Genomic DNA, 15,413 nt, shown 5'->3' on the forward strand with positions numbered 1-15,413 from the left:
TATAGTAAATTAAGACTGGAGTCGAGTGCACCAACTACAAGTAGAAAGTAAGAAGAAGACATGAAATCACAAAGTTCTAACATAAGGTTCATGAAATGGGCCTGGCACATGAACATTTTGGGTGGAAATAGTTGTTGGTTATAATCTCAACCTTACCCTTTTTTAATTACAGTAAGTAATAAGGGCATCGCCCTATAGTGATCAGTCTGTCCGTCCGTAACACTTTAACTTTGTGTCCCCTCCATATCTAGAGAACCATTATGATTTCATACTTTATACTTTACATGTTTATTAACCACCACCAGAGGGCGTGTCTTGATGTATGTACAACTTCCTAGGTCAAAGGTCAAGGTAAAAAAAACTTGGTTTCAGTTGACAACCCTGTGTCCTGTGGTGAAGACCGTGTCCGCTCTATATATTGAGAACCGTTATGATTTCAAAGTTTATACTTGACATCCATTTAAACCAACACCAGAGGGCGTGTCATGATGTATGTACAACTTCCTAGGTCAAAGGTCAAGGTAAAAAAAACTTGGTTTAAGTTGACAACCCTGTGTCCTGTGGTGAAGACCGTGTCCGCTCTATATCTTGAGAACCGTTATGATTTCAAAGTTTATACTTGACATCCATTTTAACCAACACCAGAGGGCGTGTCATGATGTATGTACAACTTCCTGGGTCAAAGGTCAAGGTCAAAAACTTTGGTTTCAGTTGACAACCCCGTGTCCTTTGGTGAAGATCGTGTCCGCTCCATATCTAGAGAACCATTATGATTTCATACTTTATACTTTACATGTTTATTAACCAACACCAGAGGGTGTGTCATGATGTATGTACAACTTCCTAGGTCAAAGGTCAAGGTCAAAAACTTTGGTTTCAGTTGACAATCCCGTGTCCTGTGGTGAAGATCGTGTCCACTCCATATCTAGATAACCATTATGATTTCAAAGTTTATACTTGACATCCATTTTAACCACCACCAGAGGGCGTGTCATGATGTATGTAAAACTTCCTAGGTCAAAGGTCAAGGTAAAAAAACCTTTGGTTTCAGTTGGTCATAATGTATGCATCCTAAGTCAAAGGTCAGTCCGTCGGTCTGTCCATCCGTTCGTTGTTCTTGACAAATTGTGTCCGCTCTACCTCTTGAGAACCGTTAATATTTCATACTTTATACTTGACCGTCAGAAGTCACCTTAGAGTGGTCAACAATGAGTTCACATCATGCAGTCATATCACTATTATACTATGAAAGTAAGTTGAGAATATTTATCAGTTTTAACTTAAAATCTTAGAATAAAATCACACATGAGACTGTAATAACTTCAAATAATGCTTCATATCAGATTATCCATACAACTTATTTACCCCACGTTATTGACAGCGGGGCCCACAGAGATGGCTCCCATCTCAATGGTATCTAGTTTGTTAAATAATTAGAATATCAATACATCCAACACAGGAAAAGCATTTCACTTTAAAATAATATTAAAGGTAATAAAAACACAAAATGAATTAGAAACTCTTTTGTATTAAAGAAAGTACACAATATTAGTAAGAATAGCATTGTCTCACCAAAGGGTTTTATTTTATTTCCCCTGCAACAAAAGTCTAAAAATACCAGACATAGGGATTATAATATAATTTGATGGCAGCATACACTATTTGTATTAATCTTTATTTTTCATTTGACATAAAACTTGGATATTATAAATTCCTGCTTGTTATATGTCCATTCTTTGACCTTATTTTCAACAAGTATCACCAATTGCTTAACTTTGAAACTAAAGCTTTATTCATATGAGTAGCAGGATAGTTGTGTGAGGCTTAAAGGATTCTTGCAAGGTCGTAGTGTGGCTCATACATTGTTCACCTGATGTTGACCTCATTTTATGGGTCGGTGATTAGTTTTAACTTTGTTTCTCAATAACCAATAGGTCAACTATATTTGGTGAATAGAATGACTGTTAGGTGTACATGCCTGTTCCAGTGGCAAGTATCAATTGACCTTGGCCTCATGTTTGTGGTACATTGGTCAAACTTATGATTTCTTTATTGAGTTTGATTCTCCTATTCTATAATGTGTCAAATATATTTGGTGTATTGAATGATTGCAAGGTTTACATGTCTATTTGGGATTTTTATATGACCGGGACTCTTTCTGTTTTAATTGGTTGATTTTGTTTCATGTCGGTAAAAGAGGGACGATAGATACCAGAGAGACAGTCAAGGTAAGGTTCGCTTTTACATACTTAAGGCATTATCAGTCAACTTTATTTGATTTATAAAATGATTATATGTTGTAGACGTCTGTCTGGCCTGACTGGACCATATTCACATGGTTCCTAGTTTAGCGTTTAGTTTTTGTGTTTTAGTCTAAATTTGATATCATGCTGTAAGCATTAGATTAGCTGGTTTATGTAATGATTGTAAGGTGTACATGTTTGTCTGACAATGAGTTCAAAATAAGAATTTAACTGTATAGTTTACTTTGTTTATTGTGGCCTTCGGCTGTTGTTTACTCTTTGGTCGGGTTGTTGTCTCTTTGACACCATATCCCATTTCCATTTCAATAAACGCGGGAATTTGGGTTAGTTTTTTTTTTATCATTTTTGGAATTGATTTAAAAATATTACAAAAAGGGAGTTGAAATGCATCACTGTATTAATTTAACTAGATTTTGGAGGTCAATATTTGGTATTTTAAACCTAAAATACTAAGTACAAATGTATTATCATCTTAAAACGGACCCAGTGACCTTCATTTGATATCATAGATCGATAGATATTTTATTTTGATGTACATGCATTGATCATTTCTATTATAAATCAAAACACAATGCATTAAATTACAAATAGTAAATTATCGAATAGATTTAAAAGGTTATAATTCACAAGCATGATTTATACAGTAGCTGTTCATATCCCATATACAATATGTTTCGTTTTAGCCTTCTCTGCTTTACATATCTATTAATTAAGCACGCAACACAATTATTTAACAACGGTGACAGGATTTCTCATTTAAGAACATTTGTAATGTGAGTATTCCTAAGTATCTCTGAGTGTTGATGATATTAATATGATTATCCTTTCTTTTATTTCACGTATTAAATAAATTTAACAACTAGAAGTACATCAACCTTTATGATTCATTTGCATGCGTAACTAATATTCAAGGTCGGAGGTCAGAAGTCACAGTGATACAAAAAAGTTTCGTTGAAACTGAACGAAATTTATAGTTGTGTATCGTCCTAGATTGCGAGAGGTCGAGACTTGATATTTGTTTCTCCTACGATAAGCATGCAATACTGAGGACTGTGCGCAAAGACTGACTGGCCTGGGGTTAGAATAATGTGTCCGGGTACGATGTCATATGTCTTCGTGTGGAGTTTTACTCTGTTAATTAGAAATTACTGATAAAGTCATCGTTATATCAGAATGAAAATAAAACAAAGCCTAGTGATCATGTACTGTTTGAAAATAAATTATTTTCTGTTCTTAAATTTGGCCCATTGTTCTCTATTCTTTAAATCTGTAGATTAAATGCAAATCACTATGGTTAGAGTCGTTTTTCATATGTAAAATGTTCACTTTGAATATACTTTACAGCCTATTCATTTAGCGTTGTTTATTTTTTCTAGAATCTCCAGGTTCTGCAATCTTTTTAACGAAACAACGCTTATCCAATGCGTCTATACTTTATGTAATAAAGATGAATGTTATTTTTGTACCAATCTAACAATTATATATGACTTTATTTTCAATAAACTCATCATAGTTACGATGTACCAAGATTATAGTCATGACCACCAGCTGGGTGTTTCATCTTCAAAAGACTCACTAGTGACGCTCGAATAAAAAAAGTTACAATTTTATTGCTGAACTAAATGGTTGTTTGTCATATTATATTTAAATGGTTCCCCTGGATTTTGTACATATAACAACGATTATAAAAGTGTGATCAAGTTTTTATTAATTAATTCGCTCAAAGACCACCTAATAAAGCGAATTATATTAATCTACTTAGTCAGGGGAACAAGAAGGTAAATGAAATTAAATTTTCGTTTCATTGAAAAGATACAACATTTTAATTTTCTTCAAGTTACAACACTGCATGTGCAAATACTTGAAATTACAATTCGTGTATATTTATTTAATTAAAATTTATCTTTTCAAAGTTGCAATGCAATAAATCATTACAAGTACACCAAATGTATGTACATCAAAAATGTGGTGAAAGTTTTATTGTTTGGCCTTAATCTAGATTTCGTGTACCCGGATAATAGTCTACGAGGAGGATTAAAATTTGTTAAACGTTTTCAAAAATACATATTTTCCCAATTCAACCTATGACACTTTGACGAATGAATTATTAACATACCATTTCGTGTAGATGGGTGGCTATGTAGAGATTAATAAGATTTAGAACAGATGTAGGGGGTTCGAATTACGAACATGTATTAAAAAATGCTATGTCAAATAAATGAATGCGGGAATAATTATCTTTCAACAGGACTAAACCTCGAAAGTGATTAAAAAAACCAAACATGTCTGCCAAATATCAAAATAGGAAGACACAAGTCCTGAATGATGTTTATCGGAAGGAGGGAGTTGAATTGATGGAAGAAAATGATTTTGAAGGTGCAGTCAGCAAATTTAATGAGGTAAGCTTAATACTCATAAGTAAAGTATTCAAAACGAAAGATATCATGTTATCCAACCTATGTTATATTCATCTGCTAAAACATTCCGTTGGATACTGTAAAAAGAGACACTCGAAAGAATACTCGACACGGAAAATAGGAAACAATAGCCGCCTTTATTGGCACTAGAGATCGTTTTATTCTTGTTTAAATATGTTAATATAAAAAAGAAGGTGGGGTATGAATGCCATTGAGACAACTCCAGCGTCCAAAAATGACGTAAATGTAAGCATCCATAAGTCAATAGGAGATAACGTATACTACAAAAGTTGTGCCATGGGAAACTGAAGTGAAATCTTTTCTTTTACATGCATCATAAGCGTATTTACTCTGTATTCTTCTCCCTCTTTACTATTTTTCTCTAAGTGCGTTTTATAATTCCCTACGGTTTGATGTCAAACATTTGCCGCTGCTTGTACCCCGACCTCTTCTTGGGTTGCTATATTTGTCCTAAACAACAACTGAAAAAACACAAACCAACAGATAACACTTACGAGAAATATAAATTTAAGAAATTAGTCAAAGGATAAAAAATCAAAAAATATGTAAAATTATTCTACTCCAAGCTGAACATGAGATTATGAATAAAAAGAGGTGTAAGGTAACCGTCAATGTGACAAAAACCAAGAGAACAAAAACCAGAACACATTGACGTCTAGATATTGATACATCAGGTTTTAATATTGGCATTCGGCTGTTGTCTGCTCTATGGTTGGGTTGTTGTCTCTTTGACACATTCCCCATTTCCATTCTCAATCTTATTGACAAATACTTTAGCTTAGTCTAGAAGAGTTGTGAATACAGCTGATAGAGAATATCAAAGATGTAAACTAAGTATTACAAAGTAGCTACAGTATACAAATGATTAAATCTCACAAAACCACTTCTGCTGTTGTTTTTTATTTGGTCGGGTTGTTGTCTCTTTGACACATTCCCCATTTCCATTCTCAATTTTAGTTATGATGTTTATTAGAATTCTACCTAGTAATATATAAACTATTTGTTTTTTTTCTTTTTTTTATATAAATAAGACGATAACTAGTTTAAAGTCATATCATTGTATCACTTCTAAAAGTAATATTTTAGCGTATACTGCTATTTGCGCTAATCTGTACTTTATTTGCGACAATTTATTGTTTCTATTGGCGCCTATTTTTTGTTTGTTCATTCACGCAACAAAAAATATTTCAGGTAAACACAAGTCATGAAACATGCAGCTTATATATATATTAATTAATTAATTTAACAATCATAACCATTTTTTTTGTTCACCCCAGTGAGAAGGAAGTTGGACATCGTGTGTGTATATCCTTACTACGGAAGCGTATTAGGGACATAGAAAAAATAAAAATGGCAGTGAATTTTTTTTCAAAGTCGAAATTTTGACATTTCAAATCTCAAAATTTCGACTTTAACTCGAAATCTTATCTTTTCTTATCTTGAAATTTTGACTTTCTAAAATCTTGAAATTTCGACTTTTTTAAAACTCAAAATTTCGATTTTTCTTGCCTCGAAATTTCGACTTCTTTTAAACTCAAAATTTCGACTTTATTTATTTCCTCCGTATTTATACGTTTGCGATTACCACATTCAGTCATTTAAATCAGCGAGTTGGAGAGCCATATACATCACAAACTTCATAAGCATGATTTAATAAACTAAACCATTTTAAAGAGGTTGTTTTAGAAAGAAAATCTTGTTCTTGTTGAAGAATAAATAAAATATGTTTCACGTTCAAATACACCAGACACAAGTTGGTTCCTTTTTCCTTTTTCCTTTTTCGATATTCAAATTTTGAAAAATATTACAAGTCCAAACTAAATTTTTTTTTGCTTCAAAACTTTTTTTCCTCAAAATTTTTTTTCCTCAAATTTTTTTTTCTTCAAAATTTTTTTTTCCTCAAAATTTTTTTCCTCAAAATTTTTTTTTTCTCAAATTTTTTTTTTCCTCAAATTTTTTTTTCCTCAAATTTTTTTTCCTCAAAATTTTTTTTTTCTCAAATTTTTTTTCCTCAAAATTTTTTTTTTCTCAAATTTTTTTTCCTCAAAATTTTTTTTCCTCAAATTTTTTTTCTCAAATTTTTTTTTTTCCTCATTTTTTTTCGTTTCCTTATTCAATTTCTTTTTCCTTATTCGATTTTTATTTCCTTTTTCGTATTCATTTCCTTTTTCGGTTTCTATTCCCTGAATCGGATTCTATTTCCTTATTGGGTTTCTATTTCCTGATTCGGTTTCGATTTCCTTATTCGGTTTCTAGTTCCTTATTCGATTTTCATTTCCTTATTCGGTTTCTGTTTCCTTTTTCAATATTCATTTCCTTTTTCGTTTCTATTACCTTATTCGGTTTCTGTTTCCTTATTTGATTTCTTTTTCCTTATTCAATTTTCATTTCCTTATTCGGTTTCTATTTCCTTATTGGATTTTCATTTCCTTATTCAATTTCCATTTCCTTATACGGTTTCTTTTTCCTTTTTCAATATTCATTTCCTTTTTCGGTTTCTATTTCCTTATTCAGTTTCTATTTCCTTATTTGGTTTCTATTTCCTTATTCGGTTTCTTTTTCCTTATTCGGTTTCTTTTTCCTTTTTCAATATTCATTTCCTTTTTCGGTTTCTATTTCCTTATTCAGTTTCTATTTCCTTATTCGGTTTCTATTTCCTTATTCGGTTTCTTTTTCCTTATTCGGTTTCTTTTTCCTTTTTCAATATTCATTTCCTTTTTCGGTTTCTATTTCCTTATTTAGTTTCTATTTCCTTATTGGGTTTCTATTTCCTTATTCGGTTTCGATTTCCTTATTCGGTTTCTAGTTCCTTATTCCATTTTCATTTCCTTATTCGGTTTCTTTTTCCTTTTTCAATATTCATTTCCTTTTTTCGGTTTCTATTTCCTTATTCGGTTTCTATTTCCTTATTGGATTTTCATTTCCTTATTCGATTTCCATTTTCTTATTCGATTTCCATTTCCTTATTCGGTTTCTTTTTCCTTTTTCAATATTCATTTCCTTTTTCGGTTTCTATTTCCTTATTCGGTTTCTATTTCCTTATTCGATTTTCATTTCCTTATTCGATTGCTGTTTCCTTATTCGGTTTCTATTTCCTTATTCGGTTCTATTTCCTTATTCGGTTTCTATTTCCTTATTGGATTTTCATTTCCTTATTCGATTTCCATTTCCTTATTCGGTTCCTTTTTCCTATTTCGATATTCAATTTTGAAAAATATTACAAGTCCAAACTAAATTTTTTTTTGCTTCAAAATTTTTTTTCCTCAAAATTTTTTTTTCCTCAAAATTTTTTTTCCTCAAAATTTTTTTTTCCTCAAAATTTTTTTCCTCAAATTTTTTTTTTCTTAAATTTTTTTTTTCCTCAAATTTTTTTTTTCCTCAAATTTTTTTTTCTCAAATTTTTTTTTTTCTCAAATTTTTTTTCCTCAAAATTTGTTTTCCTCAAATTTTTTTTCTCAAATTTTTTTTTTCCTCATTTTTTTTCGTTTCCTTATTCAATTTCTTTTTCCTTATTCGATTTTTATTTCCTTTTTCATATTCATTTCCTTTTTCGGTTTCTATTCCCTGAATCGGATTCTATTTCCTTATTGGGTTTCTATTTCCTTATTCGGTTTCGATTTCCTTATTCGGTTTCTAGTTCCTTATTCGATTTTCATTTCCCTATTCAGTTTCTTTTTCCTTTTTCAATATTCATTTCCTTTTTCGTTTCTATTTCCTTATTCCGTTTCTATTTCCTTATTCAATTTTCATTTCCTTATTCTGTTTCTAGTTCCTTATTCGATTTTCATTTCCTTATTCGGTTTCTTTTTCCTTTTTCAATATTCATTTCCTTTTTTGGTTTCTATTTCCTTATTCAGTTTCTATTTCCTTATTCGGTTTCTATTTCCTTATTCGGTTTCTTTTTCCTTATTCGGTTTCTTTTTCCTTTTTCAATATTCATTTCCTTTTTCGGTTTCTATTTCCTTATTCAGTTTCTATTTCCTTATTCGGTTTCTTTTTCCTTATTCGGTTTCTTTTTCCTTTTTCAATATTCATTTCCTTTTTCGGTTTCTATTTCCTTATTTAGTTTCTATTTCCTTTTTCGGTTTCTATTTCCTTATTCGGTTTCGATTTCCTTATTGGGTTTCTAGTTCCTTATTCGATTTTCATTTCCTTATTCGGTTTCTTTTTCCTTTTTCAATATTCATTTCCTTTTTTGGTTTCTATTTCCTTATTCAGTTTCTATTTCCTTATTCGGTTTCTATTTCCTTATTCGGTTTCTTTTTCCTTATTCGGTTTCTTTTGCCTTTTTCAATATTCATTTCCTTTTTCGGTTTCTATTTCCTTATTCAGTTTCTATTTCCTTATTCGGTTTCTTTTTCCTTATTCGGTTTCTTTTTCCTTTTTCAATATTCATTTCCTTTTTCGGTTTCTATTTCCTTATTTAGTTTCTATTTCCTTTTTCGGTTTCTATTTCCTTATTTGGTTTCGATTTCCTTATTCGGTTTCTAGTTCCTTATTCGATTTTCATTTCCTTATTCGGTTTCTTTTTCCTTTTTCAATATTCATTTCATTTTTCGGTTTCTATTTCCTTATTCGGTTTCTATTTCCTTATTGGATTTTCATTTCCTTATTCGATTTCCATTTCCTTATTCGATTTCCATTTCCTTATTCGGTTCCTTTTTCCTTTCGATATTCAATTTTGAAAAATATTACAAGTCCAAACAAATTTTTTTTTGCTTCAAAATTTTTTTTCCTCAAAAATTTTTTTTCCTCAAAATTTTTTTTCCTCAAATTTTTTATCCTCAAAATTTTTTTTCTCAAAAAGTTTTTCAATTTTTTTTTTTCGTTTCCTTATTCGTTCTTTTTCATTTCCTTATTCGTTCTTTTTCATTTCCTTATACAGTTTCTATTTCCTTATTCGATTTCCATTTCCTTATTCGATTTTCATTTCCTTATTCGGTTTCTTTTTCCTTATTCGGTTTCTATTTCCTTATTCAGTTTCTTTTTCCTTATTCGGTTTCTGTTTCCTTATTTGATTTCTTTTTCCTTATTCAATTTTCATTTCCTTATTCGGTTATTATTTCCTTATATTTACAACTATCAAACATCAACACGCACCAAACTGGATGTAATTGAAAGATATCTAGAGGTCAATATACAGGCTCGAACAAAAGACAAAAAAGGAAAAGTATAGCGAGCTTTTTGGGATGAAGTAAAGACCGAACGTCAGTTTGAGTCGGATATACTTTAATGTTAGTCTTACATGTATAGATGTGTACATATATCATTGATTCAGTGACGATGGCAAATAGACACTGATAAGTCTTAAATAAAATTTTATAGTTTTGAATGTTTCTTCATCAGTTGACTAAAACTAAGTGGAGGTATGTTCTTTTTGCCGACAAGAGAGGCACTCAACCTATATTAATTTGTGCATAAAGCGATTGAAAGTTGCTAAATACTGAATGTTTTTGCCACAAATGCGAAAGTTTTAATCTGTGTATATATACTTAAAATACGATGATAAAATTCATTTCTTTTTCAGGATTTCTGTCAGATCCAACCATGTAGTAAGTCATGTTGGTGAGATATGGTTTTAGTCGATGATGTTCCTGAAGAACCTGTAGTACAAAGTATATCACTGGATTGAGCTCTCTGTCTAAGTGTATCATTAAAGTGCTTTGCTTTGAGCTGAGTTCATTGCTGTGCAATTCATTCTTTGTGAAATAAAGATTTGACATACAACTCTCATGTACAAGGATTTGTCAAAGTAGTATTCATTCTATGTACAATGTACTAGTATGTAATAGGGAGATAAAAAAAAAAAGCATTTTATTTCGATTCGAACCAAACATTATGTGTCTATTGATCAAATTGAAGAAAAAAAAACGGACAATGCTACTCCCCCTTCACGCAATATTATGCTAGGTTGTTTTAATACATCTGTATTGCCTACTAAAGACTAGGACCTGAGTGTAAATGGTCATTCAATTATGTGAAGAAGAACAAATTTAGGCCTATCTGGCCTAATTGATTTCTAAAACTATTATATTTCATTGTACCTGTTCAACATTTTTTCATTTATTCGTTTATTTCTTAATTTGTGTGAATTAACATATGTTTGGATTGGGAAACAAGTTTTGCAACTTATATTAATCCCTTTCCACTTTGCGGGTGAGAGTGCTGCCTTGTAGCGGCATTAGCCTACTCTTTTTCGAAATCTACAAGGGTGTCTCTCTTATCACGGGTCAGCCATTTATCGTCCCCTTGCGACGGACTATCATCGTTTACTTAAGACCATACTCGCAAATGGTGTCAAGGGAGAGCAGAAAATTGAGTCCCTGAAATTGTCATCCCGAACGGGAATCTAACCAGGAACCTTTTTTTTAGTAGTTCGATGATCTAACCACTACACCACGGCTCTCACTAACATTGTTACAGTAAATGTTAATTACTACACTTTCATACCACAACAAATACTGTAATGGTATCACTTATATTTGTGTCCATATATTATAACCCAAAAAATAAAAAGGGATAATTTTGCACTACCATTTTTGTATTGAATATTATAACTTTTTAGATATCTAGACACATTAACTAGATGCTCATAATATCCACCTTACATGCTTGAATTCTACCAGATTACTCTAAGAACAGTTATGAGTCTTTGAAGCATGCTGACAAAGGATCTTTTCACGATATCATTTTCACATTAGTAAAAACTCCTTTTTGCTTTGACAAGCTTTGGAGGAAATATTATCAAAGAATTGAAGAAAAAACCACAACACATAAGTTCTCTTTCTAGCTCATCTAGCCCCAAGCATCATGTCAGGCATTTTCATTACTAAAAAAAACAATTCGACATTTTGACAAAAAGTTTTACTAATGATACTGACGATCCACCATAAAGTAATATACATAGATCCATACAAATAGTAAGCAAATACATATGAAAAAGATGTGGTATGATTGCCAATGAGACCAAAATGACACAGAAATTAAAACAACTACAGTACGACCTTCAACAATGAGCAAAGCCCATACCGCATAGTCAGATATTAAAGGCCCCGAAATGACAATGTAGAACAATTCAAACGAGAAAACTGACGGCCTTATTTATGTACAAAAAATAAACGAAAAACAAATCCACACTCATCTGTGTCCACACTTGTTATCTAATAAAATATCATACAAACACTATATATATTTAATCTAGCGTCTAGAATAATCACTATTACAAGTACAGACATATTATGCAATAAAAGACTGGAAGAATTAAAAGCGTATTTAAAGAAGCAACACTACCCAGAACAAGTAATAAATTACGGAATTCAAAAGGCACTGACAAAAGGACCAATTGCTACAGAATCACGGCGATCCGAAACTACCGAGGAATCATCCAACAATTTAAACAAAATTATTCCGTTTGTCACAACTTATAATCCGCGAGATTATGACATATTTAGTTTCATGCGACAAATTGAAACAAATTTACACAAAAGTGAAAGAATGGACAAAGTTTTACAGAAAAAGAAGATTATCAACAGCAAAAGACAGTCAAAAAGTCTGAAACGATATTTAACATCTTCGAAATTTGACTTCAATGAAACTGTGCCAATTGTAAAAAAATGTACCGATAAACGATGTATGACTTGTCCAAATTTAATAGAAGAAAGTTCAATTTATTTCAAAAATGGAAAGCATTTTACTGTTAAGCAAAATATGTCTTGTAAAAGTTCAAACGTCATCTATTCTCTCATATGTTCAAATTGTGAGGAATTCTATGTTGGAGAGACAAAAAATGAACTGCGGACTAGAATGACGTTACATAGACAGCAAACCAACCATGAAGATTTAACACTCATCAGGGCAAACGACCATTTCCATCGTTGTTCTAATGGACGATTTAAAATATTTCCATTGTATATGGTCAATCGTCAAAATGATTTTCTCCGGAGGAAGAAGGAAGAATTATTCATAAACATTCTCAACCCGGGATTAAATGATAAATGATATTCTAATTTTAACATAACATTTTAAAATCTTAAAATGACATTATGACATAAGTAGTCTCCCTTGTATTTGTTAACGACATACTATTGTTAACGTCAATCAATTGTTTTATTTATATACAAGTCACATTACCTGAAGATCTGCGGAAGCAGTGAAAGTACTAGTAAAAAAGTGATGCATTGAAACCGTTATTATCTTTTAATAATTTTCTTATATATATATATATATATATATATCATTAATTCGTATATTTTAACATATTTGATTCGTTTAGAGATAGTCACATGTTAAACTATATTTTCGAAGGTAGAGAAAAAACGGCGGATAGCAAAAAGCATATTGACCGGCAAAAAGCATATCGCACGGTTATTTTTAGAATATCTAAACACCGATATACTTTGTGACGTCATGTACTGAATTTCATGGGCGGATTCTGGATTTTAGAAAAGGGGCGACATTTTTAAAGATGGCTGAGCGAAGCGAGTCGAAAAAAAATGTGACCTTTTTGGGGGCTAAAAAACATAAAATTTGTGTAGAATGCATATTTAAACGGTTCCTTATTTTGGGCATATATATTTTATAGTTGTTGTAAAGTGTAAGGGTTGAACATTTTTTTATGCTGTATATATAAAATAATAGTATGGATCCAAAGCTATTTACTGCTTTATTGCATGTAGGACCTCGACATGGACAATTCTTGTTTGTTGTATGTTAAGTTAGAACAACCTCACAGATTGCTTGTTGTAAACCAGATATACGCCGGGCTCTTCAATGAAATTTACAATACGACCGACACGATTGAAGAAAGACAAACAAGCAATTTTTATCCAAATGCTCGGTTGATATGTTTCGCCAATTTTTTTTAATGGAAATGCGGGGTTCCAAATTAACAAAAGGCTACGACATAATTCTAAAATGACAGCGAGTTTATGAATGACGGTTGACAAATGGATCACACACAGCAGCCGGTGGCATTTCGGTCTTGAAAAAAGTATTTAATAAACAGACATTCCAGTCACACATGCAAACCCCCGCCCCAAAAAAATACGCCCGTTTTTTTGTTCATCATGTTTAGATAATTCTAAATAATTTTGTTGGAAACTTTCGTTTCTTATAGCAAAAAAGTGGACAAGATTATTGTTTTCAATCCAGATACGGTCAAAATTTTAGTTTTTAATAGACAAAAACCCAAGTCAGTTTTTTTTCTTTCAAATATCTCAGACCGCCTTCTCTAACAATGGTTCGTTCCTTACACTTTAAATCTATTTAGACTGGGGACCATCATTCAGCTGTGTTATTTCTAGTAAAAATAGGCTGGGGCGTTTGGGGTTACACAGGTTTCCGTAGGTAAGTAATAATGTTGTGGAACTTTTTTTCAAGAAAGTGTAATAGAGTATAACTTTCTGTCTCGTGGAATTGTGAAATAGAACTTCAAGTCAATACGTTCTTGTTCAATCCTGTTTCGTTTTGAAGATGTCATGATTGTTATCCTCAGTCTATGTGTTACTGAAATTTGATTTTCAAAATGACTGAGTGACGTTTTACGGCGAACTGGTCAACTCCGCCATAGCGAATCACATGAGTTTGTTATAATCAGTAAATACCAGCAAAAAATATCATTATAAGTAAAGAATTGTCGCATAAAAAATAAATTCACGGGAAATGGGAAAGTTCTCGAAGACTTGTCTGATTAATCAGTTTCCCCAAAAAAGTCCAAGCAACGCCTTATTTGACCCATCTAGATCCGCCACTGCCAGTCAAACTATGTAAATACAGAAACAAAATCATCAATTGTATATGAAAAATGAAATATATATTATCACTAAGTTTAAAACAATATTTTGGTCGAGAGAAAAATTACAATAAAAAGATTCATTCATACTGCTAGATTTGAACTTGGCACTGTTACATTGTGTACGATGCCAACGACTAGGAGATCACGGCTATGAACAGCCCGCATTTCATGCTGAAAAATTTACATTATTATATATTGTACATCTGTATCAAAAGCAATTCTGCTTGAGATTCACAACACGTACCACAAATCATACTAGTTTATTGATTGATTGACGATGGATGTTAGATGTCATATAAACGTTCAAAACAATCTAAACATAATGTAAATGAAGGATTCAAGGATAGTTTCACTACATACATAGAAAGTATAAACACAATATAATAAAAGTACATAATATAAAAAATTTAGAATGCATGTGTCATTCTTAAAAGAACTATGAGAGACTGTTACATTTTTGTATTTACACAGAACATAAAAGTGCAATGTCACCATGCACATTCAAGGATGATGGATTAATCAGTTTACACAAATATTTATGTATACTTATTCAAATTCAATTAGTTTAATTACCAAATTTTAGAAACTATTTATATTCACATATATTATTTAAATATTTCTTTTACATTATAGTATATATTTTTTAGTTTGAAAAGGATAAAAGTGTCTCATATGTCTTAAAGGCAGGGATCTAATATTGTTTTAAAGATTTTTTTTATATTGTATATGATGATGTATATTGGATCGTGAAACTATAATAAACTATTTACTTACTTACTATATACAGTAATTTGCAATCAGCATACAACAAATGGAAGTTTTTAACGACCTTGACTGGCTATCTAGCATACGTGTACAAGGTTGCTAATTACTAAATATAAATTACAAATTTACTCCGATATATATACTAATATATAA

The 15,413-nt window shown here is 31.2% G+C and overlaps 1 protein-coding gene across 2 annotated transcripts in view; it reads left to right on the forward strand.

The window, feature by feature from the left end:
- The first annotated feature begins 4,332 nt into the window (after positions 1–4,332).
- LOC134708092 (outer dynein arm-docking complex subunit 4-like) overlaps positions 4,333–15,413 on the forward strand; it is a 42,709-nt gene continuing 31,628 nt past the window's right edge. For both annotated transcript variants that reach the window (XM_063568390.1, XM_063568391.1), the window contains exon 1: positions 4,333–4,663. In XM_063568390.1, the coding sequence (XP_063424460.1) occupies positions 4,547–4,663 (117 nt within the window). In that variant the 5' untranslated portion in view covers positions 4,333–4,546. The remainder of the gene's footprint in view (positions 4,664–15,413) is intronic.

The sequence above is a fragment of the Mytilus trossulus genome, chromosome 2 (assembly GCF_036588685.1).
Source record: "Mytilus trossulus isolate FHL-02 chromosome 2, PNRI_Mtr1.1.1.hap1, whole genome shotgun sequence".
Classification (NCBI taxonomy): domain Eukaryota; kingdom Metazoa; phylum Mollusca; class Bivalvia; order Mytilida; family Mytilidae; genus Mytilus; species Mytilus trossulus.